General features: G+C 39.2%; 1 protein-coding gene across 8 annotated transcripts in view; it reads right to left on the bottom strand.

Annotated features, from left to right (window-relative positions):
* Arhgap24 (Rho GTPase activating protein 24) overlaps positions 1-25,226 on the bottom strand; it is a 482,355-nt gene that overhangs the window by 50,533 nt on the left and 406,596 nt on the right. For 6 of the 8 annotated variants that reach the window (XM_017802855.2, XM_029555325.1, XM_029555324.1 and 3 more), the window contains one exon: positions 19,868-19,990. In XM_017802855.2, the coding sequence (XP_017658344.1) occupies positions 19,868-19,990 (123 nt within the window). Of the gene's footprint in view, positions 1-5,692; positions 5,794-11,869; positions 12,683-19,867; positions 19,991-25,226 lie in introns of those variants that run through there. The other 2 variants (XM_008851758.3, XM_029555328.1) reach the window with 2 other exon arrangements.

Genomic DNA, 25,226 nt, shown 5'->3' on the forward strand with positions numbered 1-25,226 from the left:
TGGACATGAATTCCTTCAGCCTATTTATGTCATTGAAGATTTTTCTTTCTCCTCTGACTATAATAAACATTTGACTGGGTATAGTAATCTGGGTAGGCATCTGTGGTCATTTAAAACTGGGAATACTTTGGTCCAGGCTCTTCTGGCTTTCATAGTTTGCACTGAAAAGTCAGCTGTAATCCTAATTGGTTTTCCTTTATATGTGACTTGTTGTTTATCTTTTACAGCTTTCAGTACGTTTCAAACATTCTGTACGTTTAGTTTTTTTAGTATGATGTGCCATGGGAGAGTTTCTTCTCTGGTCCTGTCTGTTTGGTGTTCTATATGCTTCTTGTATTTGTATGGGCATGTCTTTCTTTAATTTTGGAAAATTTTCTTCCATGATTCTGTGGAAGATCTGGTCCATGCCATTATCTTGGGATTCTTCTTCTTCCTGTATGCCTATGATTTGTAAGTTTGGTCTTTTTATGGTGTCACACAATTCCTGCATATTCCATTCTTGTGATTTCTTCAATTTTTCATAAATTTTGCTTGAGTGGTCCAGTTCGTCCACTTCATCTTCCATTCTTGATACTCTGTTTTCCATTTTGTTCATCCTATTGGTGAGGCTTTCTCCTGCCGTTTCTAATTGACTTACTGAGTGTTTCACTTCTTTCTTCATTTCAGCCTGAGTAGTCCAGTATTTCTAGCTCTTTTCTGAATTCATTTAGAAGTGTATCCCTATCTTCCTTAGTTCTTTGATTTCTTTGTGTGTTCTTTGAATTCACTGAATTCTTTTATCATGTTTATAATTGTCCTTTTGAGTTCCATGTCCTGCATATTCTCTAGTGCATTCTCATTGTACTCCTCTATAGTACTATTGGTATTTGGTGGGGATAAGTTATTTTGGTTTTTCATGTTATTATTTTTTCTCCATGATTTTGACATTTGAATTTCTTTTGTAGTTTCTGATTCTTATGTGAGACTCAAGTCTTCAAGTTTAGGTCTGTTTCTTTTTGTAAACCTTATGTGCCTTTGTGGTTTACTTTTTGGGCATGAAAAGCTGGTTCATCTAAGCTTCCAATTCTCACTGTCTAAGCTTCCGGTTCTCTCAATTTTATATTGGAGTGGCCAGATTGCTTTTGTCTTCAGGAGTTCCTACAGAGGCCCAAGTCATATGAGGATCATATGCTCTCAGGCTTTCTCCTAAGGTTTGGATCCCTCCAGGAAATATTTTGGCCTCAGGAATTTGGGGGTTGGACTGGCCTGGGAGCTGGGCCCAGGAAAGACACTGGTCTAGGGCAGCTGGTGGCCATACCACCTAGAGATGCAAAGGAAGATGGGGGTAGGAAGTGGCCCCAAGGGCTCATGGGGACTGCACTGAGGAGCTGGGTTGGTCTGGATGCAAAGGATCAGGAAGCACTGGTGGTTCCCCAGGTGTTTGTGGTGCCAAGACAAGGAATGGGACAAGACCCAGGCTAGGAGAGAAGGTCAGAGAAGATGGGAGGGTGAATGAGGCTGGGGGAGTCAAGGCGCAGAGGGCGCAAAACCCAAAGAGAAGCCTGCGGGCCTTGCAGGCCCAGAGAAGTGGAAGTAGGTGAGGGCAGGTTCATGCTCAGAGTGCTCCTGGGGACTGGAAAAAGAACTGGGTTGGTCTGGATGCAAAGGATCAGGAAGCAGTGGTGTTTCCCCTGGTGTCTGGGGTGCCAAGACAAGGAATGGGACAGGACCCAGGCTAATTTTTGTAACTCATAAGCAGTAAGGATCTAGTTTAATTCTCCTGCATATCTGAATATCCAATTTTATCATCCAGTCATCCTCTTTTGATCACTACAGGTTGTAGACTAGTCTGAAGTCAAGTGGTCTAATACTTCTTATTTTGTTCAAGATGGTTTTGGAGACACAGGATTTTTTTACTGCTGTGTTTTTTGTTTTTTTTTTTTTTTTCATTTATGGTTCTGTATAAATGTTAGAATTTGATTTTTAAGGTTTGTGAAGACTTAATCCTTATCATGAAAGGGTTGCAAAGTGAATCTGAAGATCATTTTGTCTAGAATGAACATTTTAGTACTTATTTTTCCAATCCATGAACATGGGGTAACTTTCCATTTTTGCGGATTTAAATTTTTAATCACTGTTTTATGTTTTGATTGTGGAGATCTTTCACTTCTTTGGTTAATTTATTTCTAGGTATTTTATCCCTCTATAATCATTTTGTTGCTGCTGTGAATGGAACATATTTTCTGTCTTGAAGCTAGACATCATATCAGTCATATGATCATATCAGTCATTTCAGACCACTAGGCTGCAATCACAGGGCACAGGCTGAAAGGGCAACAGAGATTCTGGGACTGAAATACTGAACACAACACCAGCAGTACCTTCCTCAAGATGGTTTATAAGTTAGAGGAAATACAAGAAAAACAAGCAGCATTTTTTTTCAATTCCTGTTAAGTCTGACAGCCCTGGATGTCTATTATTTACAACAAAACAAAGTTTTGACCCATCAATAATGATACTGATGTTGGTGACATTCTCATTTTGTTATAATAAGCTTTTGACAAACTGCTTATGGAGGGAGAAAAGTACCTCTTTTCATGAGGAGTTCTTTGGAAACAGATGGGATGTTTTTGTTTGTATGTTTTGATGCTGTCCTGTCAAAATCAGAAATTAGACTTTCAAGGTATTGTCAGATTATTTAAAAATAATGTGTTTACATAAGAGAATAAATCTTATGTATCTGTGAGGTTTTTCTCTGAGTATTGGTAGAGGTTGACAAGTATGTTGCATAAACTTTCTCTCCAAACCTAGGAAAAACTCTTAGAAAGCTATCCTTATTCTATGTGTGCTACAAATCAAAACCAAACTCTCAGAATTTAGTTATATTGAACAGTGGTATGAAATCTTTTTTTTAAAAGTCTGAGAAGTCCTTTTTGGCAATAATTCAGTAGGTGTTAAAGGATGGGATATTCTGCCTCAGGTGTGTGTTATTTTAGATTCTCTGAACATGCAGGCTTGTCTTAGGGTTAAAATAAGAATTTACTTAGAAAGTATAGCAAGAAAAGTGAATTTATTACATACTAGTATATACTAAGCCCTTAACATATATAAGGTAATTATTATGTTCCCTGTTAATAGATGAGGAAAATGGGTTCAGAGAGATTCAATATTTTCCTCCAGTTCAGTTACACCATAATAGAAACAGAATGAAAGTTCATCCATGTCCAGATCATTCACTTTAAACCTTTTCTCACCTCTGAGAATCGGTGACCTTTGTTAGTCAATTGCAATAGCCACTAATCATTATTTTCTAATAATCTAAAGTATCAGAGCACATTTATGCTCTAGAAAGTGATGTTAGCCAAGCTCTGTGCATCAGGCATTTTACCAGTTTATCTGCATGTCTTTCATTTAAGTTCACTGAACTCCACAAGTTAGGCACCCCCTCTACTGCTATTTTATGGCTAACTTACCAAATGACTTGTGAAAAGTAACAAAGCCAACAAATGGTAGAGCTAAGATTTGTCTACAGCTGAGGGATCTCAGAGCCCTCAGAGCCAAACTGTCACATAGAATGGCAGAAAAGGGTGTAAAGAAAGAAATCTGGACTGTCCTACTTTCTGCCTCCAGTCCTGCTGACCACACTAAAGGGGAAGGGGTCAGCATACACAGAAAATGTAAGTTGGGGAAAAGGTTAGAACAAAAAGAAGAGAAAGAAAGATCTCTGATATTTCAGTAAGAATGTTGTTCAAAGAATCAGTTTCTACCACATAAATGTTATGCATTGAACAATATGGTATATAAAAGAGATAAAGCACACCCATACTATACATATGATGTATAATTCCTTGGGGGAAACCAGTTTTCTGCTGTAAGAGCTGGCCTTCTAAAGTATTAGTAAAGACTTCAGATACACACAGACTCCCTATTCTGTAGCCCTGGGATAGAAAAGACCAAAATTCTCTGGCTTACAAATAGTAGGTGTGAGCTCACCTCCTACTTAAGAATGATCTTTGTTAAGGAAATTACTGGTGGGGAAAAAGTACCTTAAGGGGAAAAACTGCTTGATTTAAAAATCTTTGAGGGAGCAGTGAACTTTCAAATATTAAAATTAACAGAAAAGGCCACCTTTTCCCCAATTTACCCTTTCTCTGTATGCTGACCTTTTCCCCTTTTAATGTGACAAGATGAACTGGAATCAGAAAGCTAGGAAAGGGCAGTTCATGTGCCCCTTCCTCTTCCCTACAGCATTCAGAAGAGACATATTGGTTAGAAAGACTAACAAGAAGAGTATTTCCTGTGTTTGAGTCATGCAGAGAATCCCAGTTATGCCCATTTAAATTCCCAGCAAGATTTCACTCCCTGAGGGTGCTGCCCCTGGCCTGCCTAGGTGACATTGCTGTGCTGTGCTTTTCCCCTGGATGGACATTAGTGGCCTCACAGAGTACCTCCCAAGGGATGACTTTTCACTGGACTAGAAAAACAAACCACACAGGTAAATGTAAAGAGGGTCTTTCAACTGCAGTGTGACATACTTTCCTTCTTCCACATGAGACTCATAATCCCACAAGCAAGGGGTAGCTGTCAACACATTTCCTATATATAATCAACGCAAAGCCATGTCTTCGTGGACCATCCATACCCTCACTATCCTCTTTGCTCCTGATTCCTACTTGGGTCTGTCTAGTTGCTAACCCTTTGCCATTTGACATCTGACCTGCCTTTGTATTAAAATGGCATTTGCCTATAGTCATCAACAACTTCTGAGTTGCTAAATCTTTGGCAGCTGTGTTTGGTTTTTCTATTAAATTATGCCTTGTTCCTTCCTTTTTAAAAGCACCAAGACCAAACTCACTCCTCCTCCTGCCACTTTCCACGCAAAGGATTCTCAGCTCACAGAGGCCCCTGTGTCTTCTGTGCCCTCACCCAGGTATATTAGCTGTCTGAATTCTGTCCTCAGCTCTATGTATATTTTGCTTACCTTAGCTCCTCTGCTGGACTCTGTCTAAACTCACAGATATTAATTATTCCTAGATTTGTATCTCAATTTGGGTTATTTTATTTTAATGGTCACAAACTTTAGAATTCTAAGTGCCTATTTGACCCTTCAAGGTGGATATCTAAAAACATTTTCAAAAAATGTTTTCAAACTTCTCCCTTTTTTTGTTCTTTTGATACAGGGACTTGCTATGTAGCTTAGGTTGGCCTCAAGCCTGTGATCTTCTTGCCTCACTCATCTCTCCCTGCTCCCAACACACTCCTGAGTATTGACAGAGATTGCAAATGTGGGCCACTATAACTAGGACAAAATTCAGGAAATTTAAAACAAGCTAAATGGTCTCTTTTTCTTTTAAACCCCTTTTACTTCCTCTAATTTCAATGTTGGCTACTGGTTCTGACTGTCCTCCCACATCACAAAATACCATCTAGGAGTCAACTGAGATCCTTCCCTTCTTCACTCATCTAATCACATTGTTTACCTTCAAACTCTTTGCCCATCACATGAGATTAGATACTATTTCTTGCATGCCTCTTTTTGAAGACCAGAGTTCCTAACCCAAGCCAACACTGTCACAAGTGACTATTAACATGAATTTTTCTGAGGAGAAAGAGCAGACATCCATTCACCACAAAGAGGGCACCAGTGACAGACAAAAGAAACAATGAGTCTATTGCAGTTATTTACAGGCACATTGGTGACGGGGTTACTTACAAGACCACGGATGACTCAAAGGCATCTATAAAATATCAACCCCAACATGGGTGACAACTCATGAAAGCACCTCTAGGATTCTCTGCTCAGCTTGTAGACACTTCCACTTAAGGTTGTCCTTTCCCCTGTGAGAGGCTTCATGAGCCTTACAACTTTTTGAGCTCCTTGAGTCTTACAATTTTCATGAACTTCTGGAATGTTTGAATTCCTAGGAAATACCTATACACATTAGTCATCTTTGCAGTTTTTAAACCAGATCTTGACCTCTTCTGCTCCATTCCTTCCAGTGATGCTGTCTGTCTTTGCAAACAAACCTTTCATGTAATGAAGTCCCCACTATCTGATCCCTATCCCTATAGATCATTCTATCAACAAGTATTTCACTAGTACTGTTATGTGCCAAGTACCACGTCATCTGCACACTCATTTCTGTGGCTCACTCACAAACACGCTTTCAAATCATACTAATTACAGTTGTTTTCTAAATACAGCATGACAGAGCCATTAGAGGGAAACCTTATCCTGCAAGGTTTGACGTATCTTTTCCTAATTAAGTCTTTCCTGACATTCTTTCAACCTCTACCCCCTACTCATAACTTCATGTTTCCTCTCTGACTTCTCAACATACTTTTCGTAATTATTTAGATGTTCTTCTGTCCCTCTGTTATCAAAAGAGAATTGTGCCTTTATAATAATACAATTAATTAACTAATGAAATAATTTATATTATTCTATAAATATTAGAAGATGGATATCTTCGTATATATGCCCCTATATTTATAAAATCTCTCTCAATGTATATATCATTCTAATATTTATACAAATTCATGCATGCCATAAACTTCAGGGTGTTTCAGTAAATTTCTCATGGTAGCACACACAAGCACTGAATTGGACCTGGTCCCAGGTCTAATGTACTCCAAGACTCATAAAGATTGATCATCCCTTGTCTGAAATGTGTGAATCTGAAGCTGTTCTGATTTCCAGTATTTTCAGATTTGGCGATAGTTTTCATACACATAATGTGATAGTTTAGCAATGGAACCTAAGGCTAAACATATAGCTCATTTATGCTTCATGTACATCTACACACATGGGCTGAAGTTAATTTTATATAGTATTTTAAATAATGCACTCGAAACAAGTTTTATGATGTAGAATTTTCTCCTGGGTAATCATGTCGGCACTAAGAAATTTCAGGTTTGGGATTTTCAGATTTGTCATACTTAGCCTGGACTCCCTTTTCCCTTTGGGAATTCTTTTGGCTCCTATCCCTGGAATGCAACGTTAATGTGAATGAGACAACAGTTTTCCATAGACACTTACAGAATGAATTGTGTTTAGCTTCAGCTTCCCAATCAAAGTAAATGAATAATTCCATAAAATAAAACTAGTTGTGTCCATAGAATATAAAAATAAAACAGTTCTTATTTACTGATGAAACAAACAAGCAGACAAAAGTTCTTGATTGCTATTCACATTCTCTGCTATTGGTTATTACAGAATATTCTGTCTTATCTAGAGGTCACAAGCTCAGCAGAGGAAATTTGCTTTCCATCTCTTCTTGCTGAATACAGCTCTGCTGAAGATAAATTTTTGTATCATCAGGACTGTGAACATTTTCGATAAACATTCACCCTTGGTAAATGGATCAGTCAAAATAAAAGACATCTATTTTAGTACAGAACAAAGAAAGCCAGCCAAAGCTCACCTTTGCCCCCAGCCTCCTAGTGGCAAAATAAATATCTAAATAAATAAATAAATAAATAAATAAATAAATAAATAAATAAATCTTATAGAGAACTTTTAGTTTAAGGAGCCAACAGTCACAGTACTTAGCCAACTGTGAGAAGAACTGCAGAGTCGGAATGAAGAAGGAATGAGGAAAATAAAGGCAGTATTCAGTGTGAAGACAGTGACAGAGTGGCCCAGGTCTCAGAGCAGAAGAATAATTATAGACATCATTAGATCCAGGAATCCAGCCAAAAAACTTGCATGTTATTTCCCTATTTGACATTTACAGATGTTCTTCACATCTTCCACAAACCAGAAAAACAGATTGAAAGGTGCTAGGTTACGTATCAGAGGCCTCACATTTGCAAAGTATCATATGTGCATTACAAATACAGGTACATATAATTTGGAGTCTTCTTTTTTCCACTATATTATATCAATTCCACTCAGGTATTGTTGGGTGTGTTTATTATTGTTGTTGTTGCAGACACGCTTTTAAGATCATATTGGAGAAACCCAATTTAATGTAGCTTAAGTAATTCAGTACCTTTCCAGGTGCTGCTATATAATCATCCTTTTGTTCATGAGCACCTAAGACTCCACACAGCACTTAGTATGATGTTTATCATAGACTCATAATTACTCACTTATTTATTTAATGTGAAGAGCCTGTGAATTCATAATCTGTAGCACCCACTTTGTTTCTGTTCCATCCCCAGAACCACTTGATAAAGGCAGCAGAATGCTTCCATATATGAACCACTGACCCATTCATCAAACACATTCATTTCTAACACAGTTTAAAATTAGATGGACTTGGACAGTAGCATTTTGTTGAACAAATCAATTTTCCAAAACATGATTGTAACATAAACAGCATACACATTTTGAAGATAAATTTTGGTTTTATCCACTACCCAATATGAAGTCATTCTATTTTAATTCAAATTACCTATGGGCCAGAGGGAAGAGGATATGCCATACCCGACAAGACAAGTTCATAATCGAGTTTGAGTCCCAGTTGAAAAGTCCTATTGCTATACTTCATACTGGATAGAAATAAAGCAACGTTTGTCTATTATGAATGTGCTTCTTAAGGTGGATATAAAGATACAGTGTTCGAGATGCAGAATACATGAAACATAACAGCTGGAGAGTAGGAGTGCCACTGATGAACATAGAAGGCTTGGTGAAGCGAGAACCAACAATGTCTTGAACAAAGTATGGAATTTGAATGGAGGAAAGAAATAGCAGAGGTCACAACATGAACAAAGAGGCGGCATGGAGTAGGTGTTTAGTAGGGAGGAGTGGGTTAGCCTAGAGAATCAGGGGACTTATGATCTAGGCAACCTATGGGATTGGTGAGAATGTATTGGTGATGATGCAAAGTGGGACTTACCTCTGTGGGCAACAAAGGCTCATAAAAATGTCTTGAGCTGTGGAACCTGATAGCATGTTGTAGGAATACAGATTGAGCAATGCTATATGAGATGAACTGTGTCTTGTAGGAATTTGTGAGGGCTGTGGTGATGGACAGAGGGAAGATGAAATTGTCATCTTGAAGAGCTGCTACTTAGGTTAGAAGAAGTGTCAGGCATGCCTGTAGCAAAAAGGCACAGGGAGGTAAGTGACAGAATCAATCATAGTACTCAAGACAGAGCTGTGATGTTCAAAGTGCTTAGTATAGTGTGCTGTAGTGTATGCATAGCTGCTGCAGAATGCACAATTAATCTCCAAAAAAGGGATGTCTCAGGCTGAAAAAAAAAAGTTAAAGTCAGTGGTTAAAATTTTACTCTAGTTTCTAATCACAGCATAAATTTTACTCCTAATATTAAGCTTGCAGACGTTGAAAATTTAAATTTTCAGGCTGGAGAGATAGTTCCGTGCTTAGGAACACTGGCTGTTCTTCCAGAGGACCATTTCCCAGCACCCACATGGCTGCTAACAACCATCCGAGACTCCACTTCCAGGGGACCAACTCCCTCTTCTGGCCTCTGCAGGCATTGTACACACATGGTGCAGTTACATACATGCAGGCAATATACTCACACATAAAATAAAAATAATAGTTTTTAAAAATTTTAAGTTTCAAAATCAGTAAGGTGAAGCCACATTATAATTTTTCTTTACCAAAACATAAATCCTAAATACCTAATTCCCTGCTTCCTGCCTAATAGCTGTTTCCCAGGTCCTAGGTTTTAAAAACTACTGGGCAAGCATTTTCAGTGACCTTAATTAGTACCCGAACAAAGAAAGGGAGACGAAAAGGGCGGTGAAGGCCAGGAGAGGTCCAAAGAAAGGCCTTTGAGAAGGGACTTGGTGGTGCGGTATGCCAGCTGTCCTCCCACCAGGTCCTGCAAACTTTCCTCAATTCAGCCTTCAGTCTGACAGCATTTTACAGCTGCAAAAATTCGAGGAGTCTCTCCTTCTGGCACAATTTCAAAAAAATTAAATATGGGTCAGGAAAAACAGCTACCTCAACCCTTTTGTGTTCCTTCTGGTGCTTTCCTAGCTTTGCACACGTTCTTCATTCTTTTGCTGAACCGACAAGAGGATGTGGGAGGAGCCCAGAAACCCAGGTCCACTGCGGGGGGGAACACTTGAGCCCCAGAGTTAGCAAAGCACAAAAACACTTCCTAACAGGGCATGGTTTGGAACCTGGGATTGGGTGGGAAGGGGTTCTTGTTAGCATCAAAACTTCACTAAAGATGTGAAATCCCTGTACTTGGAGCAGCCACGGCGCGGGAGACTGATGAGTGCAGCACACAGCAAACTTGTACAGAGCCCAGAGTCTGTGCAGCAGTGAGGACCTTCCTCCCTGAGCTCCACAGAACTGCAGCCCCAGCAGCTAAGGATTGGAGAGGCTTGCATGCTCCCTGTGCCTGCTCCCTTTGTAGAGCATTGTAAGAGAAACCTCTCTCAATCCTTGACTGAACATCTCACCAACCGAAAGACTGTGTGGAAATGCCAGCTTAGTCCCTAGGAGATCATAGAGGGAACCTCTTTCAGTGTGTCCACGTGGCAGCCCTCGGGGAGACTTTCTTCTCAGGCTCTGCCTTCTCCTCTTGGTATTTAAGAAGAGAGAGAGGAAGACAAAAGACACAGCACCCAGGAGTTCCCACACATCTGCTGCGTGTACACTAACACGGCAGGAGAGAAGGTGGGAACCGTGAAAATGCTTGCTTTGTCCTTCAAAGATGCATTAATAACCCCGGAACTTCTCAAGTTACTGCAAAGCCACAGGGGAACTAAAGAAAAGGGGAATGCCCTTTCAGCATAGTCCTTGGGCCTTTCTCAATTTCTGTCACTGACAATTTCTCTGACGATGATGTAATCTACCAGTAGCTGCCAGATACCCATAGATATATAAAATATGAGATAGTATGTATCCCTCAATTCATTTCCTTGTGGATAAAATCAGAATATAAGTGAACATATTGTTGATAACACCTGATAATGGTCACAGCCAGATCCTCACTGCTCAAGGAGAAAAAAATCTCAGAAGAAATAAAGATTCCACTTTTTTAAAGTCCCCACTGTATTTTATGTATTTTATTTTTCATATTTTTCTTTTTTGATGGATTAATAAGTAACGAGGGATAACTAAAAGGTGACAGAACCAAGAAAAAAGGACAGAAAGTAACAACCCTAGATGCCATTCGGCTTAGCTGCTGACAAAATCAGTGATTATTAATGGTGGAAAGTTTATAATTATTCCATTTTTGTTTCTATAGCCATTCTGTTTAATTACTGTCACTTTAAGGCAAGAGGAATTTTGAAAAATATTTTTACACCAAAAACTTTTCTAAAAACATTTCATTCACTAACGCTATATCCTTTAACTCTGCAAAAGCAACTGGATTCAGAAATGTCTTAGTTTGTGTTATTGATTGTAAGTCCTATCTTCCCATCCTCTGTCCTTTCCCAAAGCCATTTTAGCATATATTTAGAAGGTCAAAGTAGTTCCTATTTCTGGCCAATGTTGAAAGGGGCAGTAGGTCACAGCAGAAAATCAGTCAATTTTTTCTTGGCCAGGAGGCAAGGCAGCACAGGAGCAAGCTAGAAACCAAAGGGGTGGGACGCGGAACAGGGACTTGCAAGGGAATCTGTTTCAAGGGGTCAGAACAGGATGTTAGATTTGGGTGTGGGAAGGACCCAAGAGAGTTCTGGCCCCTCCTTTAAAACTTGCTTAGCTCCTTGTCAATCAAGTTGATACCTATAGGACCACCGTTCTTAAGCCCCACCTCCCCCATCCACTCACAGACAGTAATAAACAGATCAATATGAACCTTGAAAAATAAATCTAGACAAGTAAAGACACACCCATACCCTGTTTGTACAGTCCTAAGCTCTTGATTTCTGAGCTCCCATTCTACCTGAGCCTAACAGACCTGAAAACTGGTGTACATTTATTAAAAGGACATTAGCATTCCATCTACCTACCTTTCCGAAAACTAAAGCACCGTTTGATTCTTCTATATGTAGTTTTAGGGATGAAAGGAGTTGATGCTAAGGCACCTGAGGGGCGTCCCCCTGAATTTCGGTCTTCAGGCATCATACAGGCCCCAAGTTGTGAGACCAGCTCAGGCTTCTTTAAGACCTGCCTCTGCGTGGAAGCTCACAGTCACTCCTTCTCATGTTTGGTTATGTGTCAGGTTTGAAGAGATGATTCCTAGAACTCCAGGATTTTAATCATCCAAGTCCTAGTAAAGTAAACTCGCATATGCTCCTTTTTGGTAAAAACAAAACAAAACCCAGAAAATACCCCTTCCTTTTGTTTTACCTAATTCAGGGAGTTTTTAGGGTATTTTTTAAGTTTCTGCAGAGAGTCAATGTCACAGGAAAAGAATTGCAGCAAGCAAGTTAAGACTACCATTCGCACAGAAGGAATGTTTCATTTTGTCTTATTAAGAACTATCTTCTCAGCTGGACTGAGTCCTCTGGAAAGGTCAGCAAATAGCCCTGTGCAAAGGGAAAGAGGAACAATGACCAAAAGGCCCCTCAGGATACTTCAGGACAGCCCTGGCTGGCTCCTTTCATCTGAGAGAAAGGGGAGGAAATTCCTGGCACCTTCTCCAGAAAGCATTCCAGTGCATGATAGATTCCTTGCAAAGGACTCCCCTGTTCCTTTTATGGCACCCTCAGCCTTTGATGCTCTCTGCAGGCTTCTCCCTTTTCCCTTCTATCTTCCAACTCCCCAGGGAGTCGCCAAGAGTCCAGTGGCCATTCCAGGAGTCTCCTTGACTGTTCCGGAGGCAGTTTTGCAGAGAGCTTCTCTTCCTCCTCCTCCTTCTCCAGCTTCCCCTTTTCTCAATAAGAGCTGGGCGGGAGCTGGCAGGGCTGTGGCTGCCTCGTCACAGCTGTAGCTGTGGCTGCGGCTGCTGCCTTCAGTGCCCGCTGGTCACATGCAGCAGGTGCAGTCACAACATGAGGGGAGGGATGGGAGGCTATCCTGCTGCCCTGTGACCCCTTTCCTAATATTTTTTGAGTCTACACTGACATGGGGGTTCCTGTCTTCTGCAACACCTTTGCAGCTGTCTGTCTCAGCCAGTCCAGAAAACAGTACGCAGCCCCTCCTGGGAGTGGGTATCTATCTGCTTCTTCATTCCTACATCTCTTCGCAACCTCCACAGGATCTGCCTTTTATTTTCCTTCCAGGTCTTATGCAGTTAAATCTATGTGTGGATGTTAATGTAAGGTGCATATCCCTAAAACGCATATGTTACATATATGTATATGTCTATATGCATCTATAAAAATTAAATCTGCAGGTGTAACTTCAAAACAACTCATGTGGTGTATACCTATACACACATAAACATATTTCTCTGGTTTTGTTCGAAAACTGGTTCCTTTTAGCACTCCCCCAAGTTCCCGCAAGCCCTTCCCCCTCCCTCCCATGTCCTCCAATCCTTTCAGTACTGTTCACTGAATAATTTACTCATTGGGTTAATCATTCATCCACCTGGCTCTTCCCTAAACAGATTTGGCATGCTAGTGCTTTAACCCCAGCTGACCCCATGGCCCCCCATTCCTCCCCAGCCCTTCAGCAGAAGCTTCCCCAACTTGGAGGAGTGTCAAGAAGGCACTTTCAATAGCAGCAGCAGCAGCATTGCCCTGACTAGCAGGTCCAGACAAATAAAACCTTGACTTTGAAATGACCCTTAGAAGGTTCTGCACACTGCTGCAAATGTCAAAGCACACTGCTAGGGAGACAAAGGCATCCTCGCTCTAGCTAATTCAACGTCACTAAGGCAGACTATAGGTGCTCACTTGGAGGTCCCTAAGGCTACTGAAAAATTCATTGATCTGCACGTTGTCATTGGGAAGGGGTTGTTTTCCAAGGATTTGGGACTTAGGAAGTTAAAAAAAAAATTGTCCAGTTTTCCTGTGTTACAAGTGAGAAAATGAAATGTATAGGTCAAAAAAGGAGATGTCCAAAGTCACACAGTCAACCTGTGCCTGAGGCAAGGCCACATTGCCACTGAGCCACCCTGTATTCCTTGCTCACTGTTGGCTATCCATCATAAGTTATTCACAGCTAACACACTCAAGGTCTAGCTGGGTCTCTGACTCAGTTCAACTCTTCTTATAGAGACAGAAATGTGTAGTAGTAGGACGCTGATTTTTGTGAGTAGTATAGGGATGCTGGTACTCAAATCTAACATAGTTAATGAGTTCTTACATTCTGATCCTGGCTAGAGCACCTCCATGAACACTGTATCAGAAACAATTGAAAAGAAATCCAGTGTGAAAAGGGAACTAGGGGCTGGAAAGATAGCTCAGAAGAGCACTTATTGCTCTTACAGAGGACCCAAGTTGGGTACCCAGCACCCCCATCTAGCAGCTTACAACCACCATTTTTCAGGGGGTACAATGCCTCTGGCCTGGATGGGCAATATACTCACTCAGTGGCACAAACTCAGTGGCAAATTACAGAGGTGTAATTAAAAATACAAAAAAAAACTTCTGAAAAACAAAACAAAATAAAACTGAACATTTCCAAAGGTAAATGTTTTAACAACCCAATTTTTTTAATTTACTTTTAAGTAGATACTATGCAATTCTCAACATTCTTAACAGGGAGGAAGTGGTTGTGGGGTCTTTAAGCAGAGAGAACAATTTGAGGGATCTAGATTCAACACTTAATTTTGTGTTCAAGTTGAACCCTTAAGGGTAGTGTCTAATTTTTACATGCCCATTGGTTCCTTTTACCCGTCTGAATACTTGGTATAAATCAGGTTGCTTTATTTGATGAAACAATTCCTACCTTTTGCATCTTCCCCATGCCTTTTTTAATTTGGGGGAGGATGATGTGCTGCACAAGCTTCTCAAGGGTTTACAATATCTGAATCACATGCTAAAGAATGTCAAAGATGGCAAATTTTTTCATGTATATGCAACCTAAACAGAGCTCGGTTGCAGGCCTCATGGAGAATTTTAACCTTTTAAAAGCCCAAATTCTGAAATGTCCACAGTGACATGTTACATACATTTAAATGGTGTCCACAATCCCACTGGTACTTCACAGCACTTAGTATAAATACACTATTTCACCATTCATTGCCTACCTACGGAAATTATTCACCAGCCTCCGCAGGACTTCCCCATCTGTGCACAAGCTAACAGTTGAGATCACGTGAACTCAGTTGGGCATCTTACGTCAGTGCCATTCTTCTGGAAAGCTCCGTGAGGGCAACACGGGTATAGGTGTTTTATTTTGGTCAAGGCAAATTATACATAACATTGTTTTGACTTACGCTGGAGCATGATGGGGGGTTAGAAATATATCACAGGGGCTGGAGAGATGGCTCAGTGATTAAGAGGGCTGGCTGCTCTTGCAGAGGACCCAGGTTTGGTTCCCAGGACCCAGAAGGCAGCTGACAGCCTTCCATAACTCCAGTTCCAGGGGATCCAATGCCCTCTTCAATGTTGGACATTGCACAACACAGGTGCACTTGCTTACATGCAGGTAATACACTCAAAACCATAAAATAAAAACAATTAAAAAATAAAAATATATTCCAGCTGAATATTAGCCCTTTGGTGGAGGGTGTTTGTGTCTAAGCACGTGGTGCTTGTTGCTTCTACAGACTGCTGTTAATGATACTGGAAACCTTTAAAACTGTGTATTATGAGTAAGAGAAAAATGTCACTAGTTTTATGCATACTTTGTTCAAATAAAAGAAAGGAAGACTTAAAAAAAAATAAAGATGTCCAAAGGTGGCATGCAGCATAAGACAGGTGATATGTCAGCTCTTCCAAATTTCTTTATAGGTGCCATCTAATCAATGGCCACAAGAATGTTTGAGTAACAGGAAGAGGGGGAGAGAAAGCAGGAAATCTCTACTTAGGCCTGGTAAGTTCTGGTGCCCATAAGGGAAACATGTCCTCTTATGAAAGGGAATGGTGGTAATCTAGGCATTTCTAGCAGCCTTTATTGAGATACAGTTTATGTGTCGTCAAATCCATACATTTAAAGTATACAATTCAGAGGGTTTTAGTACATATAGCATGTTCAGCAATCACCACTGCCAATTCTGGAATTTTTTTTAATCTTCTCAAAAAAAAAAAAATACTGCATCACTTTTACTATCACTCCCTTCCTTCCAACCCTCCATCCGAGCCCTCGGCACCTAGTTTCTATCTCTGTTGATACTATTCCATTCTATAATTTCTATGAATAAGGACTTTTTGCTTGGCTCTTTTACTAGAATAATGCTTTCAAGAATCATTCACGTTGCAGCATGAATTAGTCCTTCATTCATTTTTTTTCATGGCTACTGAGCCATTCTATGGATGTACAGTCATGTGTCAAACAAAAATGGAGACACAGTTTAAGAAGAAGGTCATCAGCCAATTTTGTTAGCCTACCACATTGTATACTTAAATAAAGTTGGCTACAATATCATCAGCTGATATCATTTTATGGACCCCCTAATGTATAATGTGGCCTGTTATTTATGAAAGTATCTTTATGCAGTGCAAGACCACACTACATTCTACGGGCATTTGAGTTGCTTCCATTTATTTTTTTCTTGAAGTCAACTCAGATATACTTTAAAGACTAAAAAAAATTATTAATGATCATATGTTTAAAAATTTTTAAATATATACCAATATATTATTATTAAGGCATGAATTTGTATTAATGGGGTTTTGTTTTACTACCATAGAAGAGTCAGATCATACTATTATGCTATAAAGCAGAAGGAGGAAATGGTTCTTCTTCCCGGTTCTGTTACCCACACTGTGACACTTGGTAAATACTGTTCATTTACTCTGTGCCTGAGTGGCTTAATCATCTGAATCTGGGGCACAAAAAGTGGCTTTAAAATATCCTACAGCGATGAACAACTTATTCTTAATGCAATACTACATGGAATCTTAACACATAAGATAAATAAGTTTCTTAGTCGTATAAATGCATTGTTTACAACTCAAGTTCAGAACATTCTTTAAAATTCAATCCATGACTAGAACTAGTTGATATGAGTATTTAAAATCCAAAGTTAAGGGTGACAATTTTAATCTAGCAAAGGCAACACTCTGTTTGTTTCTATATACTGTGTTAATTTTAGAAAAATCTAATACTTTAGAAAATTCTAATATTTCCTGAACGATAAATAAGCACTTTAAAAGTTCACCTTACAATTTCTTAACCATTAAACAAAGAGGACCTGAGATGTTTATTCCTTGAAGCATTGTTTCTAATATGAGTGCTTTGTGCTAAAATATGTATCTTTCAAAAACAAACTCAACAAAGTGAACAGATAGCCTGCAAAACAGAAGAAAATCTTTGCCAACTATACTTCATGCAAAGGATTGATATCTTGGATATATAAAGAACTGCAAAAACTAAACATGAAAAAAGGCCAAAATTGCCAATACTAATTTTTATGTGCATATTTATGTAGGAACCAATGTGGGTATAGACCAGGAAACTAGAAAGCAGCCCATGAGATGGAATAAAGACACTTTAAAGGCTTTGGGTGGAGAAACTTCAAGAACACAGGTGACATGAAAGTAAAAGGAGAAGCATGGGACAGAAGAGAACAGCGGACTTATACCTGGGAGATGGGGGTCTGGGAGATGGGAAGGGGATGTACAAAATGAAAGTGTGTGAAAACACCACCAAAGGATGCTATTTTGCAAGTGAATTAAAAATTAGATAAATAGGGGCTGGAGAGATGGCTCAGCAGTTAAGAACACTGGTTGTTCTTGCAGAAGACCTGGGTTCGAATCCGAGCACCCACATGGCAGCTAACAACTCTCTGTAACTCCAGTCCCAGGGGGTCCGACAGCCTCTTCTGACCTCCACGGGCATTGCACGACATGGGTGCACTTACCTACATGCAGTAAATTAAATAAATAAAACTAAAAATAAATAAAACATTGCAAAAATAAATGTATTCATTCTCTCAATGTAGTGGTTTGAATAAAAATATTCCCCATAGGCTCCAAGTATTTGGACATTTTGTCCCCAGTTGATGGAACTATTTTGGGAGGTTTTAGGAGGTGTGACGTTGCTGGAGGTAGTATGTCACTGGGGGAAGGCTTTGAGAGTTCTTTAGCCTTGCCAGATTTCCAGTTGCTTTCTGTATCCTGTGCCTGTTTGACAATGTGAAAACTCCACTTTCTCCTCTGGCTATCTCCTGCTACCATGTCTCCCTGCCATCATGGACTCTAATCTCTCTGGAACCGTAAGCTCAAATAAACTTTTCTCCTATAAGTTTCTTTGGACACAGTGTTTTATCACAGTAAAAGAAAAGTAACTAACTCACTAAAATATAAATAAACTTGAATCATTTGTAAAATCTCTGAGGCAGAGGCTCAGAATATGCGTAAAGTGCTTGATGTGCAAGCACGAAGACCTGAGTTCAGATCCTCAGAACCCATGTAGAAGCCATACATGGCTGAATACACCCTTAAACCCAACACTGCAGGGTGGAAATGGGCAGATCCCAGGGGCTCGCTGTCCAGCCAGTCCAGCTGAAATGGTAAGCCTCAGATTCAGTGGAGAGAACGTCTCCTAAAAGAACATGGAGACTGATAGACGAAACCCTAATGTTATGTCTGCCCTCTACCATGTATACACACACACACACACACACACACACACACACACACACACACACACACACACACTGAGACATGCATAGATTATATAAGCTAATAAATAACTATAGTGTCCCTCCCAGGCTTGTAGATTTGAAGATTCATGTGTAGGTCCTGCCTATCCTTTCTGATGATTCTGGGCTGGTGAGATTACTTGTAGCTACTGATAACTGGATTTCACCCATTTTTCTTGAAGAGAGAACAGATAGGAAAGGAGGAAAGAAAGAATGTTATGCACTTGATAAAAACACTCAACAGAAACATCTCCCTCAGCAGATATTAAGACTCCTCCTGAACTCAGAAGCCCCAGGAATCTGATGACAGAAGGAAAACAGTCTCTTAAAGAAACAACGGGAACTTTGAGCAATCACATTTTCAGATTGGCCACAAGGGTTTGGCCCTGGAATGTCAGCAGGTGGGAACCAGCTATGTATATATCTCTCATGTGTGCTACAAGGAATCCTTTGCTAAGGTCTACATTAACAATGATATAATTTATTTTAACTAACATCAGCATACATTATTGGAAATACATTTGATTGTAGATAATTTTGTATTCTTATTTTGGAGTTCCGTTTATTAAATTTTTAAATAACATTTCTGTTTACATCATTCCATTTCATATTTCCAGAAGGATGAAAACCCCATTTTATTTCTGCCTTCTTCATTCTTCTCTATTCACTGCACTTTTGGTATATTTTCTACATAATGCATCTTCAACACTGTTTAGCTGAGAGTGTATTCAAACAATTCAAATCCAGAGCATTTAGCTTATCCAAAGCGTGTCAGTTCTCCTCAAAAGTGTTGGCATTCCTTTTGATTCTTTGAGCTTCTAGATGCCTGTATGGCTTTCAAAACTGCTAGTTTTTTTCCTTTGTTTTATAGCTAGATATTCTTAGCTAGTGCATTTTTGTAGTATACTTCTTATAACTTTTTATTTTTTTACTTGTTCAATCATTTTTTTCAGTTTCATGGAAGGTAACTATTGGATTTTTATTTGTTCATTTTTATTAATTTTGAAGTTAGCATACAATGCATAATAAGTTTCATTATAGCATTTTTGCACACCATAACATTTGTTAGTCAAAATCAGAAAACTCAAAACCAAAGGAAAAACATTGTTTAGTTTTAGAATTCAACATACAGATGTTTAACAATGATGTGTGATCTAGATTATGCCTCTAGGAGTTATAGCGTTGAATAATTTACTGTTTATTTTCCATTCACCCATTTAAACTGGAGCTGGTAGCACCAACAGCTGGAGCAAAGGGGGGACAGCTGGGTCTGCCTTACTGCTATTCTGTGACTTTATAATCCACTCACCTCCTCCAAAAGGTCCCCATATGACTCGGCGGATAGACCTCACCCAGTCTTCCATATCAGTCTGGGTGCTCGCCATGAGAAGGTAGCTCTCATGATTGGCTGTCATCCGATCTCGATCGCCTCCTGTAAAAATAAAAGCACTGATTCAGCTGAGGGTTCAGTCAGAGGGAAATGATTCCTCATCATCAAGCTTCTAGGGACTCCCAGAAACACAGTCAGCTCTGCATCCTTACCTAATGAGCTTGAAATATTGACCTTAGCTCTGGAGAACCTGGGATGGGGGTTGCTACTTAAAAAGGAAAGGGGTTTATGTTTCCAGGAGAAAACTAAGAACAAATGCCATTCCCCAAACAACGCCTGGGGTTTTCTGTCCTAGCAACAACCATACTCATAATCCAATCTATTCACAGAACTGCTGAATAGGGAGAAACAGCAGAGACAAAGGGAAAGAAGATGATGGGATAGTGGTTCACAGAGCTTGGAATTTCATCTGCAGCAACCACTGAACACTGCTGGGTGCACACACAGCTGGCACCAGGCCACCATTGTGGATGGGATTTTGGGAAGAGGTGGACACTCATGTAACACTTTAGAGCTCGAATTCCTCTGTCCCATGAGGAATTCAATCTTCAAGGTCATAATTGAAGGGGTGTATGTAAAGGGGTGAATGGAGAGGAGTTGCTTACCTGGTCAGCTACAAAAACCAAACCATTGCTCTAATGGCCCTGACACCTGAGTCTGAGCTTACAGAAGCCTTCATAATGCCTTGGGGCAAAAGGCTGATTATATCTCTTTTATTTTTCCCCAAATAACCCATTCACTTAAAAATCTTTATAGTCTTTACTATTGAATTAGAAGAGTGAGATTCTAATGCACACAATTTAATTTCCAAGAAATCCTTTAGAGTGCATCTTAGATTTCCTGGGGCTTAACTTCCAATGTATAGAAAAAGAGCAACCACAACTGGCCAATGAAACAGGTTGTGAGCTCTTTTTATATTTAAAGGAGTATTTCGGAAGACAAGTATTATGAGCTGAACTGCTTCAGTCTCTGAAAATAGCTTGTAGTGCTCACAGAAGGAATAATTAAAGAAATGGAAGTGATTCACCGAATTCTGACGATATGCTAACACTACTGTTCAGGTGCTCAGTATCTATTAGCATTTAATTTTCACTAAGTGTTGTAAGCTTGCAGCCTCTGCATTAATTAATTCATATTCAAGTGTTTTGTTTTGTTATTTCATTGATTGTTGGTAGGGTTGAATACTTTTATGAAGGACCTGTAGGTTCCAGTTATCAAAAGATACCACCTGCTCTCTACCCCTTACACCCAAGCTAATTCACAACTAGTTTTGGAAGCTAAGTTTAAGCATCTGAGACCAGAGCACTTTAAGACCTTCTTAACTCATTGCCCTTGGTTAAGAAGAAAAACTATTCTTACATTGTGTGTGTGTGTGTGTGTGTGTGTGCGCGCGCGCACACACACACACACACGCGCGCGCGCGTGCGTGCCTGGCATAACCAGAAGAAATTTGAAGCCTACCAGTTGAGCAACAAGACTGGTCTTTTCTTCTCCTATGCGCGCGCGTGCGTGCCTGGCATAACCAGAAGAGTGGGAAATTTGAAGCCTACCAGTTGAGCAACAAGACTGGTCTTTTCTTCTCCTATAACTGGACTGCAGGGATGGTGTAAAGGAGGAAGGAGGTCAGTGTGCTAAATGAACATCAAATAGATTTCTTGATGTGAAAAAAATCTCTTGGATTATCAAGAAGAATCAGTCTTTGGGTGAGAAATATTAAGTATGTGAAAATGAGAGCACTGTACCAGGAAAAGATAGAAATTCGGTGACTATTAATTGTGTTTCATATAACTACCTTCACACTGACCAGAGGGACACATCTAATAAATCCTTGGGAACAATTAATCAATAGTAACAAGGACTACTTTTTAAACATTATCATTATTGAAACTGATATACATAAAATATATGTTAAAATGATACACTGTGGTACATGTGAATCTACCACTCTTCAATATACCCATGGCTGTATCACATGTAACTAATAAAAATTAATGGTAAAATGAAATGACGCTTCAGCTGGCATGGCACGGTATTAAGAATCTGTTCTGTATTCTGAGCCATTTATCCCACAGCACTGAGCCAAAAAAATTAGCATTTTGAAATCAGAATATTTTAATTACTGTCTTTGCCTGAAGGATGCTTAGTAAATCAGACAGCAATTTCCTGCTGTGTCACCCCCAGACCAGGCATGAGTGACAGCTGAGGCAGAACTGTTCTGCCCGAAAGCAGAGGAAAAGGCAACTGATAAGCACAACTGGCCATTATCCCTGACTTTTCATTTGCTGCTTTATCTCTGTCAAGGATGCTGTGTGTCTGACCTTGAATCTCATTTAGTCTGTCAATCACAGATATGAAATCCCATCTGTGGATGTTATTTGTTTATACAGATCTTGAATCTGTGTGTATTAGTAAGAAAAAAGATTTAGAACAGCATTTACTGAGTCTTGTTGGAAATACAGACTCTTTACAAAGAATGTGATTTGAGTAATTATATAGATAAAGATAGCACTATCCTTATATTCATGTTTTTCTGAAGTTTCAGTTATTTGACATCAACTGAAGTCTAAAGATATTATATGAAAAATCCAAAAATTAAAAAATCATGACTTTTAAAGAACATTCTATAGTATATAACTATGATTTTTTCTTATTGCTGCTAATCTCTTACTGTACCAAATTTGTTAACTAAACTACATTGGTATGTATGTATGGAAAAGAAACATATGCACAGGTTTACAGGCATCCACTATGGGTCTAGGGGTGTATGTGCTGGGGACAGCATAGGACTGACCACTGGGAGGGTAGGAACTGGATACTCTGCCCTAAAACAGGAACCCTTGAGTTCTAAGTCTCATATTGTGCCTTGGAATTAAAGGGGACAAAATACAACTTAGCAAATATATACATCCAGACACACACAGATACACCTAAAATTTAAAAAAAAAACGTTAAAAATTCCTAATGAGTTTAATAGATTAAGAAACTTTTAGTTTAAAACTAAATGTTAAATAAAAGAAACCCATATAAAAGAAAATGTATAGTTAATTCAAAACAAAGTTCAAATGTTGTCACTTTATAGTCTTAAATTCAGCCACAAAATAATTTAAAGTATGATATTTTTGAACCAACGTACAAATACTTTAAAAACATTTTTTCATGTGAATGTGTATGGTATGTGTGTGCAAATGCATGGCTGCATGTGTGTGGGCACACCCATGAGAGGGCAAGTGCACTTGCGTGCATGGAGGACCAAGGCTGATTTCAGAAGTCTTCTTTGAGACCTCTCTGCCCTACTTGTTGAGGCAGGGTCTTTCAACTGAACCCAGAGTGCCATGATAGTCCAGCTAGCCAGCTTGCTTCAGGGACCCCTGTCTCCACCTTCAGAATGCTGGAATTACAGGTGGGTCACAGCACATCCCACCTGACATTAAAGTGGGTTCTAGATAGTCAAACTCCTGTCCTCATGCTTGGATGGGAAATGCTTTAACCATTGATCCATCTCCCCAGCCCAGGCATACAATTTTTTTTTTAATTTTAGGAAAGAGTATTGAAAGAGATAGAAACATGTATTTATTGTTTGTAAGAACATAAATAATATTCTTTGTGATGAAGTCACTAAAATAGGATTTGGAAGTTTATTAACATGAGTTCCCATTATAGAAAAGTAACACTTTTATATGACATCTCAATTTTCATTATTAGCAAAAGGAAACTTAAGACACTACATTGAAGTACATAGCAATTTAGATTGAGGAATTTGTTTCCCCTTTGTACATTTAGTCATTTTCCGTATGTTCACCCATTACTTCTAGATGCTTCTAGGAGGTGTTTTCAGAGACAATAACTGGATGGAAGTGCTACTACCCCTTCAAATGTCTGTTAAATGCCTTCCAGATTTGTTGTTGTTGTTCAATATGAAGCCCTCCAAAATCATCCAAAATCAAGCAAGTAGCTGTCATATCATTCTGACCCAAAGTAAACTTTTTTCCTTGTATTATTAAATACTTTCCTCAGAGATACTTCTGTGTTCCATTTGTTTTTGAACATGCAATACAAGATGAAAACTGGTAAGTCTCTATGTATGAGCATCAGTATGTATGAGTTTCTTCATTAAAACCCCTCACTGTCTCTGTTGGGGAGACACTGTTTGGGAGCTATCTCTCTTCACTCTTTTATTTTCTGCTGTGCTTATTGACTGGCTTTGCTCTTACCAAAAGGTGAGTCCATTGCATCCAGTTATGCTTCTACCATGCATTACTTTATTATCAGGAAAACAAAAGAATGGATGACAAGAATTATAAGGTCATGAAAGCACAAAATAATACAAAGTTAAGATGAACTAGAAGAGAGTTATCACTCACCAGTGATGCTTAAGGTTATCCAGTGTGCTTAGCCTACAACCTTTCCCTGCTTTCCCAGATACCAATTCCTGAGTGTGCCCTCAATAGAAGATTTGTGACAGAGACCAGTGTTCTCACAGTCCAGAGTACACCTATTCCTAAGACTTTCTCAGTGAAAAAAAGGGACTGCTAGCATTATGTATAAACCCTTCTAAAACTTACATCTGAGAAACATTTAAGTTCCTTGTGGGGAAAGTTCCAGAATCATTCACAATTATGTTTTTATCTTAAATGTGTGCTCAAAGGTCCATAGACTAAAAGCTTTGTTGCTAGCATATAGCACTATTAGGAAGTGTTAGAACCATTATGAGGTGGAGCCTAGTGGGAGGGCTTAGACCATTGGAAAGATGCCTTTGAGTGAGGTGCTGGGATTGGTTCCCCTTTTGTTTCTCTGTGAACAGGCACCACATTTTCCCCACATGCTTTCCTCAAAGGGATGGGGCAAGGTGAGAATGGCCAGAAACCTATGAAACTATGAAGCTATCAAAAAATTCTTTCCTCCATACAATTTGTCTATCTCAGGCTTTTTATTACAGTGACAGAAAGCTAGCTAATGCATTTGCAAAATAGGTGTTTGTGTTTTTCCTGGGAGGTAAGCAATTTTAAGTTGTCACTACAATTGTGAGCTAAGAAGTAAGAATTTCCCAGAAAAGCTGTATTTATATGTATATCCTCTCTAATAAACAAATGTAAATATAGTCAATGAATTAATTATATTTAAAATTGAAAATAATTTGTTTAAAGTAAACTGTAGTTACAGACATTTGAGTTCTTTTTCCAGAGGATAAAGGCCTGAGGACATTTCAGTGACTACTTCCAATGCTGCTAATGATTTCAAGGGTGTAATATTTCCTCATTCCTAATTGCAAATAGGATCA

Source organism: Nannospalax galili, unplaced genomic scaffold, assembly GCF_000622305.1.
Source record: "Nannospalax galili isolate Female #2095 unplaced genomic scaffold, S.galili_v1.0 scaffold405, whole genome shotgun sequence".
Taxonomy (NCBI): Eukaryota; Metazoa; Chordata; class Mammalia; order Rodentia; family Spalacidae; genus Nannospalax; species Nannospalax galili.